The following is a 9,289-nucleotide window of genomic DNA, read 5'->3' on the forward strand; positions in this document are numbered from 1 at the left end:
GCCGAATAACCGATGAGCAGGTGGCTTCATGAGACTTTTTAAGATGCGTGGGATATTTGATATGCAAGCTTGAGTCATAGTTTCTGAAGTACTTGTCATTATATATCTGAGCAAACGCACCAATCATAAATGTTGATTAAAAATCTTAATCATCTGTAAATTGAGTTAGGATGTATTATCTCACCAAGAAATAAAGATCGTACTGAAAAAATATAACCACATTTGCTTTTCAATGGTTGGTAATATTTAGTTTTTTTTCCCCACTGTTTAAGCAGCTTTACACTGATTCTTCAGAATACATTAAGAACACAGGAATTGAAACAGATGATTTTACAATGATTGATTATAATTACCAAAAATCTAACGATTTATAACTTACAAAACCTGAAATACGGGGGAAAAAAATCTACGAAATGGTCGTTACATACACATGCTCTAGTATACATTATGCCGATGGCATTGCAACTGGACATTTGTTTTGTCACCCATTCTACACTCATGGTTCGTGGCTGTTAACCCGGCTATGAAGCTCCAGCATTTCTTGATGATTTGGGTCAACCGAAAGAGCAGCTCGACAATCCCGCAGAGCACCCAAAACATTATTAGTATGCTCATGGAATGCCGCTCGCAGATGTAGAAGGTGAAGGTCTGCTTTGAAGGCTATTGCCCTTGATAGTTCGGCAATAGCTTCATTTACCTTGTGGCTATCCATCAACACTGTTCCCATAGAACAAATCATTTAGTTAACAAAAAAAAAAAAGCTAAATCCTTAGCAATGGCCATAGCAACATCAAATGCCATACATTTCCAATATTTGCAGATCCCAAAGGAAAAAGAAATTCAACTTGTACATAGAATCACATGTCCCCATTCCACATTTTATGTTTTATTATGTCAACTTCTATTATGGGCTCGCTATTCCTCAAGTAATTATCATCATCATATGGCAATCTAATACCACAAAGTGATGAGATTGGCCAAAGACAATAATATATACCATCAATATTATTCTTAGGCATCATCCTAACAACAAATAAATTGGTGGTTGTAAAAGCTTGATGTATAAGGCAGTCAGAATAAACAAGGGTAAATAAAGGATATAACAACCTGCAGCGCGGTATCTGTATGGGTACACCCGAAGAGGATCCAATTGAGTGACCATATCTAGATCAGCTTTTGTCAAGTCACGGTCACCATACTCAGACCTCTTCTCGTATGCAGATGCATTATTACGTGCCTTTTCAATTAGTTTGGTCATCTCCTCATATGCTGCAGCCTTATCATTCCTCAGATAATGAACCCGAGCAAGACCTTGATGGGCTCGAGTATGACGGATTTTGAGGGCATTAATGTAGCAATCAGCAGCTAAGTCTAGCTTCTCACAGTCAACATAAACACTTCCAAGATTGTTCAGAGCCTGAAAAGAAATGGCCAGTTAAACTATTTAAAGAGACGTTTTCAATGCAAGCCACAACTAGTTAGCAGTCTGCCCAATCACATCGATGATTCCGCAGACGCCAACTTCACTCAATTCCTGTGATTTCTGATTTTGTTAGTCAGGAAGATAATGCACAGAAATGTTTTATGTGGTATCAATTCCATCAATAAATATTAAACTTTCAGATTAATACTCCACATATCTATACGAGTCCTTCACTGCTGATACGTTTCAGACTTACAGTCATTCCAGCATTTTCTGGCTGGCAACCAACATAACGGTCAATTTATAAATTGATAAATGAAATAACATTCAGAGGCAACAGCTAAAAAGACCAGAGTTCTAGAAAAGGTCTCCAAGTGGCAATGATGAACTGAGGGGTAATCACAGATATAGCATCAAATTGTAAATAATTAAAGTAAGATCCACTCTCTCACAACGATATCAAGGTTTTCAAGGATATCTAGTTAATTGAATAAGACATTTCACAGATTTATCTCAAGTGGTATAGAAATATGTTCATCCTTCAACCATCATACTATTTGGTGGAAATCCATTCTGAACATGTAGGTTATTGAGAAAACCGTACCTGACCTTTGCGCAACCTATCTGAAGGGCACTTCAGAGCATCTTCTAGGAGGGAAATAACTGTAGAAGAACAAGACGGATCTTGGCTTGAGTCAGCCAGTGCATAGGCCTTCAAGAAGAAGGCTTCAAAGGATCTCCTAATTTTAATTGATTCCTCAGCTTTTTGGAGCCCTTCCTCACAATGACCAGTATCATACAAAATCCAACCCTCATAAACCAGTCTCTCATGTTCGCTGGATGCATGTTGACGAGCTAACTGTAAACTCCGCATGGCAGCTTCAGGGCAGTTCAACCTGAAATTTCAACGAATGCAATCTTCAACTGTCACTTGGAAAATATTACTTTCCCACTTCACAAAAGTGGGGCCCAAAGCAGGAAGGGATATGCAATGACATGGAAACGTTTCAAGACAAGGGGTTGTAATATTGATTCTTTTAAATTTTGTTCTGTTGAAGTACATATAAAATGCAATACTAATGAGTTAAAGAATTTAAGTAATTAGAAGTAGCTAGTAATACAGACTAAATTTCCTATTCATGTACTGTAGAAATATATTTGCAGCGCAAATAATGTTCTTGCACTCTACCATTGCGAGGTAAAGGAAAAAACAAATTATCTCGTTGCTTTGAAAAGGCCAGCATGTATACGTATGAAATGACTAGCCTGAATACTGAATACATAATATACTCATTTTGTCGTTGGTCATGCATTCAACATGCATAGTTTTAACAATGAAGTTTATATGTTATTAATTCAGCATATGCCCTTATCTGAATTTTTTTAGCATATGCCCAAAAATCAACCAAAATCTAATTTCAGCATGTAAAAAACGCTCAAAAGCCTTCTAAAGCTCGATGTCCAATTTTTCAACAACGATAATAAATGGAAAAAAAAGTAATCTACAGCCTCAACACAAATAGGTGACCTATTAACCTATCAGAAAAAATAAGGCCATCTATTCGAACAATTGCTTATAGAAAGTTGCATCCAGCCAATCATTGCTGGACACCAAACAAAAATATCTACGAAAAAGAAGTTACAGGCTGAGGTTAATGACATGACATACCGCAGAAGAAGCAAGGACTGTCTGAAGTATAGGACACCTTTTGCTGCATCAGACTCAAGCATCTGGTAGATTACAGACAGAGACCCGATATCATCAACTGAAGACCATCTATCATACAACTGAATCCAACAATCTGCTGTTGTCCAATTGTTAACATGCTCACGTACAAGAGTTCGGAGTTGGGATGCAGCTGCTTTTCCCTCAAACATCCGATAATCAGGGGAGAGAGTAAGAATTGCTTGAATGTCACAGATTGCTGCTTGATAATCTTCAAGAGCAAGGTAAAAACAAAACCGGAGTTCCAAGCATTCAAGTGCAAGTTTAAATCCAAGAATACGGTTGATTTCGGCAAGAGCTGCATGAACATCTTGTTTCCTCATTAAGGAAGCAGCTCTAAACATATAGGGATAAGTCAGAGTTGGGTCCAAGCCAGTTGCTTTCTCAAGATCTGCCAATCTTTTATTGCCATCGCAATATAATGATCTCTCCTGATACATCCAACCAAGCGGGACAACAGTAGAGATGACTGAAGTCAGTTTGTCATAGGACCATTGCTTGTTACCATTTATGTGACTTAACCTAGCCAGCCCAATGGCAGAATAAATATGGCCTGCATTAAAAGCAGCCTCAAACAGACGTTTAGCTTCATCATACTCTTTCCTCAAGAGCCTCACACATCCCAATTGATGAGAAGCAAAAAGTCTCTGCCTATCAGTTTCAGCAAATTCCACCAACCTTTCTAGGAAACAAGCAGTGTTCTCAGATTGAGGATCAAGATATAAGGAAACTTCACTTAGCAAACAATAAAGCGCAAACGAGGCATGACCCACCATAATTGACCTTTGTTTTTTATTAGCAAGCATAAATATTTCCACCACACGATGATCACTCAAGCATTCAGGGAGATCATTTAGAAAAGTTTGCAGGCATGATGCAGCAAGAATATGGCAGTCCTCTTCGAGGGCATAGTCCATGAGCTCTAAAGCATCTTCTTTAGAGGATACAAGAGATGCCAGTTTTCTGTCACATGCATCTTTGAGCTTTTCGCAACAAAATTTATTTGCAAAAATCAATATTTCTAACAAAAGATCTGGAGAAACTTCACCCAAATTCCCTGTGTTGCTGAACTCCCTTATAGCCCTCATGCCCGAAGGGGAAAGATTGTTTTCAGACAGATCAATGACCTCACGGTTTGATTCAGTGAAGCACCCATTAAGCATAGCATGAAAAGGAGCTGAGAGACCTGAAATTTTCTGTTTATCACAAACAATATCCTCATCATTAATTTTAAAAGTGACATGCTTTGATACTGGGTTCCCATCAGCGGCACAAGTGTCATAGACACTTCCAGCATCTAACACAGTATCTACAGGGAAATGGGTAGCAATATCTTCCGGTCCAAACTCTTGTGCGCATTTTTCACAAGTGGAAAGTAGGTCAGCAATAATTTCTTCCCCCTGCTTCTCATATTTTAACCATGCCCCAAATATAAGCTTCTCATGGACAATACTAGCTTTCTGCCAAGCAGAACGAAGACTTCTTCGCATAAGTTTAACCTCGCCAAGCCCCCTAAAGACCTGAAACTGAAGCAAATAGAGATTCGATCTCTCATGGGCGGGACATGACTCAAGTTCTTCATGAATTTGAGCTAGAACTTCCACATAATCAACAGGTTTGAAGTACGGCAGAATTGATGGTTCAGGGACCTTGATAAGAGATTCTCTACAACAATAAAATCAATCCAAAGAAATTAATTTGCTGAAATAAATAATAGACAACAAAATAATAGCGGGAAAAAAAGAAAAAAAGAAAAAAAGAAAAAAACAGGCTTACATCGAAGAAGAAGAGGATTGTAACGAGAGTTTGGACAATTTCCCTCTCTCAACCTGGAGCCAAGCCTGTGGATAGAAAGCATTGAGCTGCGTTTCTTTACAGGAGTCGGAAGGGAAAAAAGTCTTCATAGCGCAGGGGAGTTCAACAAGACTCCCGGATCTCCAAAAATGCCAGATGGCTACGTTTCCCCAACCGAACTAACCTAACGAGGACCAATAAGAGAGAATACTGAAACATACATCGCAGACAAAAACAAATCGTCAGATCGCAAAAACCTAATCTGGTCGGGGAATTACATGCTCAACAATTCAAAGCTCCATATCAAAAATATTCTCGGACTACGAAAAAGCAGCTCAGAATCTTCCAAAGGAAAAGAAAACGAATCGAAGGGAAAAAAAAAAAAAAAAAAAAAAAAAAAAAAAACAACCTTGTCTTTAGGGACGGTCACCAGCATAGACGGTAAGGATAATAAAAAATTGCAGTGAATCACCGTTTTGAGTATAGAGAAATGAACAAGGATTAGTGTGATTAAGATGTAAAGAAAAGTAGGGCGAAACAATCACCGGGAATTATGTAAGATCCCTCTCCCAGAAGCGCAAGGAAGAAATCCAGAAAATGATCCATCCAAGTCCTTCATAGATGTGGAAAAATCGGAGATTACAAGGTGAGCTCTGGAATCGTGAAGATCGGATTGAAAGAGGCGAAAACGAAAATTTTAGCCTCGAACATCTTTTGAGCCTTTGTTTTTTTTTTTTTTTTTTTTTTTTTAATTCGCGTTTGGTGAAAAGGAAAGTTGTCTTCTTTTTGTCTTCCTTTCTCACGTTCTTTCCGTTGGAAGTCCAGAAAAGATTGCAGCCACTGTTTTCTTTTCGTTAGGGGAAACAAAAATGGTTAGAAGAAAAAAAAAATTAAATAAATAATCAAAATTTAGACAAAATCCTTTTCTTTTTAACTGCCGGAATTTCCCAACCCTGACAAAGGCCAAGGCATTGCTAAAACGATGTCGTTTTTAGATATATTTTTTATATTTCAATTGTTGGCATGCCACAAATATTTTTTATTTTTGTTCCTTCCACCATTATACATACATATAACGTATTATTAATAATAAAATTAAAATAATAATAATAATAATAATAATAATAATTTTTCGGGGAAAGCATGCTGATACAATGTATGAGTGCGCACATGGAAACAATTATTTAGATGGGCGAGAAGAGTGAGTGTAGGTCTAGGTGACGACGGAATAACTCCTCTGAGGGACATTCTTCACAGTAGCCCACACCAGATCCATATATAGAGGAAACTGTGCAATTGCAAACAATGTGACTGGCAAGCAAGTCACAGCGTACACTGGCAATGCAGCATATTGAAGCTTTTCACTTAGCACAAAGTAATGCCCCGCACAAAACGAAACCAGCATTGCTGCAATCGACACGAAAAGGGTCGATAAACCCACCAGAAGCTTCCTCGGCAGATTGCCTCCGAAGTCCTTTTCTTGGAACCTCGACGTCAAGATGGACAGAAACATCACCAATGCCGTCACCGAGCAAGAGAGTGCAATCAGAGACGCGATCGCAAATACGTTGAAGGCGGGTTGCCCGTGGAGCAATGGCGTGCCTTTTGGATCGTTCCCACCCGGGACGGTGGCGGCGGTGGCGAAAGCGACGGTTGCAATCAGGGCAGCCACCAAAGAGCAGGACTCCGAGGTGCTTGTAAGCCACTTCCCCCCGTTTTCCACCAGCTCAGTATGGGTCTCGGATAAGATAAGTCTTGCAGTCTTTCGGTCCTTGTTATAGTGGGGGAAAAAGTTTGGGGGCATCGATCCCTTCACATACTATCATCACAATGGTGGTAACACTGGTCAAAGGAAGTGGAGCAGAATGGTGATAAATAAGTACTTAAAAGCCCCCGAAATTACCTGATACCATTTAAGTTCCCATTGCATTTGCAAGGCAGCTCCGGGGATGAGCCAAGGCTTATGATCTCCCAGCTTTGCTGCAAGGTGCAACGCGCTGTTGCCTTGAGAATCCACAACTCGAAAGGCACTCTGTTTCACAATATTTTTCTCCACCAATAGTTGGTAGACGTGAGGTTGCCTATTCTCCACAGCCAACAACACAATGTTCTTCCCATCCGCGTTTAGATCATGGATGGCCACAGGAAATAGATGGAGGATTTTCTCCACCATCTCCACCACACCATTCTTTGCTGCAATCAACACAGGCGTCTCTGTTGTTCTCCCTGCGGCTGCTGCAGCTGTGGTAACCACTTTTTTGTCTCCAATAGTTGGAGGAATATGTTTGTGGATTTTACCAACCAACCCACCATTCGATTCTATAACAATGTTTGTTCCTTCTTCTTTCTCTTCTGCTACCACCAACACAAAATCCATCCACATCAGCTATTCAACATTCGTTTTACTGAGTTGTTTGAAAGAAGCTACAAATATTATTGTATACCGTCATTAATCTCCTCGGGGGACGGCATGTTTGGTTGTTGGGGAGAATCCGTGGGAGGTTGAAGATGATGGGTTGGATGTCCAGAGATGTTGTAATCATCGAAGGTGACACAGCCGTTGGCGAAGTGATAAGGCTGTGTTTCTTCTTCTTCTTCTTCTTCCTCTTCTTTGGCTCCCGTAGGTGAACCTCCATTGTCATCATATTCATACATTGAAGCACACTGTAGAAGTTGGTTCATAACTTGGACAGCCCAAGTGTGCTTCTCCTTCTTCTCCTGAATCTTTTTTATTTGTGCAGAGCCTTCCACACAAAGTTCCATTAATACACTTGTTAATGAAGGTGAGAATAGTTAGTGGTGGGTTTTAGACTACCTAGCCCCATCACTATGAGCACTGCCTTGGAAGCCATTTTCAGAAAGTTGAAACATGTGGCATAATTTTGGGGGAGAATTGCGAGCTCATGATGTTTGACCATTGAATCATGCCCTGTAATTCACGAGAATTCAAGACATGCATCTGTAATAATATATATATATTGATGGTTACTTCAAACAACCTTTTTGTTGAGGAGGATTCTCTGCATCTGCATCTGTGGTGCTGTTGGGTTTTTTGTTTGTTGTCCCCACAGTAAACACTACAAAGAAAAAGGCCGAAGAGTGAATTATATAGTAAAATGTTAATAATTGCTTAGGCTGTAAGACATGACCCAAGACAGAAGCTTGACCCATTCCAATTCCTTTCCACAGAAAACGGAAGAAGTGGGCGCATGTGCTGTAGTTGGCTGGATAACACTTGTGATGGTTTGGATACGAGGGTCGTTGGTGCAGTGATAGTGGCTTCTTGGGTAGAGCGTGACGAAATGAGTGTGGTTCCACCTTTATTTGGTCCACAAAGATACCTGATATAAAATTGAATTTTAAGTGTAGTTTAGCTGTTGCGGAAGTAAGACATATTTGGAAGTATCGGTATAGAAATAGTTACAGTGATAAACGATCATCTTCCATCTTCCCAAGTGAGTTCCACTCTTGAAAGCGGAAGGCTTGGTGGCAAGAAGATGGAGTGGAGTAAAACCTTGGACATTCACAAACTCCACCAGTTCCTTGTACAGTTCTATGATATGAACTGCCAGCTCTGTTCAAAATCAAAATCAAAATAAATAAACAGCGACTCACATATATACAAGAAAGAGAGGGAATGAATAGAGAAAACTGACCAAAGAAATCACCCAAAATGGCGCAATGAAGAATGGTGTGGCCGTCGTTGGATCTTCGACAGTGGTCGATGGTGCAGGTGCAGAAGGCGTCGAGGCAAAGGAAAGCATCTTTGTTGCCATGCAGAGCCGCGGAGAAGAGCGGTGTCTCGCCCTCGTGGTTTCGAATTCCCACCAAGGAAGCCTCAACCGACGCTATGTCGTAACACATCTTCACATTCCCAAGCGTAGCCGCAATGTGAAGCGCGGTATTGCCTCTGTCGTTTCCCATTTCAAGCACTTTCTTGGTGTTGCCTTTGTCCTCCGAGATTATTATTGTGACCAGTTTTTCCACTACGCCAACTTGGCCGTCGCTCACTGCCACGTGCAGCGCCGTGTCCCCTCGCTTAGTGATTTTCAGACCGCGAGCTCTTGCATCCGTGGAGTACTTCTCCACCACTTCTTCCCATCTTCCTTTCATGGCGTTTTCGAACACAAATTTCTTCAACCTTTCTATCTCCATTTCTTTGCTGTTTCTTCTCCCAACTCTCTCGTAAATACCTTTTTTTTTTTTTTTTTTTTTTTGTGAAACCAAGGGAAAGAGGTGGGTTTTCATTGTGCTTGAGCATCAAGTTTTGAATCTTCCATTACTTTGGGTTTGCCTTCTTTTTTATTTGTAAATGTAACAATGATTGTTTTTTCTTTTTCTTTTTC

General features: G+C 40.1%; 2 protein-coding genes across 4 annotated transcripts; both read right to left on the reverse strand.

Moving 5' to 3' along the window:
• Positions 1-203: 203 nt before the first annotated feature.
• On the reverse strand, positions 204-5,798 carry LOC111437261 (ETO1-like protein 1). The gene is made up of 6 exons (XM_023075150.1): positions 5,489-5,798; positions 4,926-5,153; positions 3,093-4,814; positions 2,028-2,319; positions 1,108-1,417; positions 204-717 (listed from the first exon to the last, which is right to left on the reverse strand). The coding sequence occupies exons 2-6, from the start codon at positions 5,051-5,053 to the stop codon at positions 497-499; spliced, it is 2,673 nt and encodes an 890-aa protein (XP_022930918.1). The 5' UTR covers positions 5,054-5,153; positions 5,489-5,798; the 3' UTR covers positions 204-496.
• Positions 5,799-6,078: 280 nt separating this feature from the next.
• On the reverse strand, positions 6,079-9,132 carry LOC111437342. 3 transcript variants are annotated; one of them, XM_023075256.1, is made up of 8 exons: positions 8,600-9,132; positions 8,368-8,508; positions 8,111-8,284; positions 7,943-8,020; positions 7,759-7,872; positions 7,388-7,687; positions 6,847-7,298; positions 6,079-6,762 (listed from the first exon to the last, which is right to left on the reverse strand). In XM_023075256.1, exons 1-8 carry the CDS (start codon positions 9,096-9,098, stop codon positions 6,157-6,159), a joined length of 2,364 nt encoding a protein of 787 aa, XP_022931024.1. In that variant the 5' UTR covers positions 9,099-9,132; the 3' UTR covers positions 6,079-6,156. The 3 variants fall into 3 exon arrangements, with proteins under 3 accessions (XP_022931024.1, XP_022931023.1, XP_022931021.1); XM_023075255.1 differs by having other exon boundaries at positions 6,847-7,295; positions 8,368-8,517; positions 8,600-9,131; XM_023075253.1 differs by having other exon boundaries at positions 8,368-8,517; positions 8,600-9,131.
• Between the last annotated feature and the right edge of the window lie 157 nt (positions 9,133-9,289).

The sequence above is a fragment of the Cucurbita moschata genome, unplaced genomic scaffold (assembly GCF_002738365.1).
Source record: "Cucurbita moschata cultivar Rifu unplaced genomic scaffold, Cmos_1.0 Cmo_Scf00063, whole genome shotgun sequence".
NCBI classification, from domain to species: domain Eukaryota; kingdom Viridiplantae; phylum Streptophyta; class Magnoliopsida; order Cucurbitales; family Cucurbitaceae; genus Cucurbita; species Cucurbita moschata.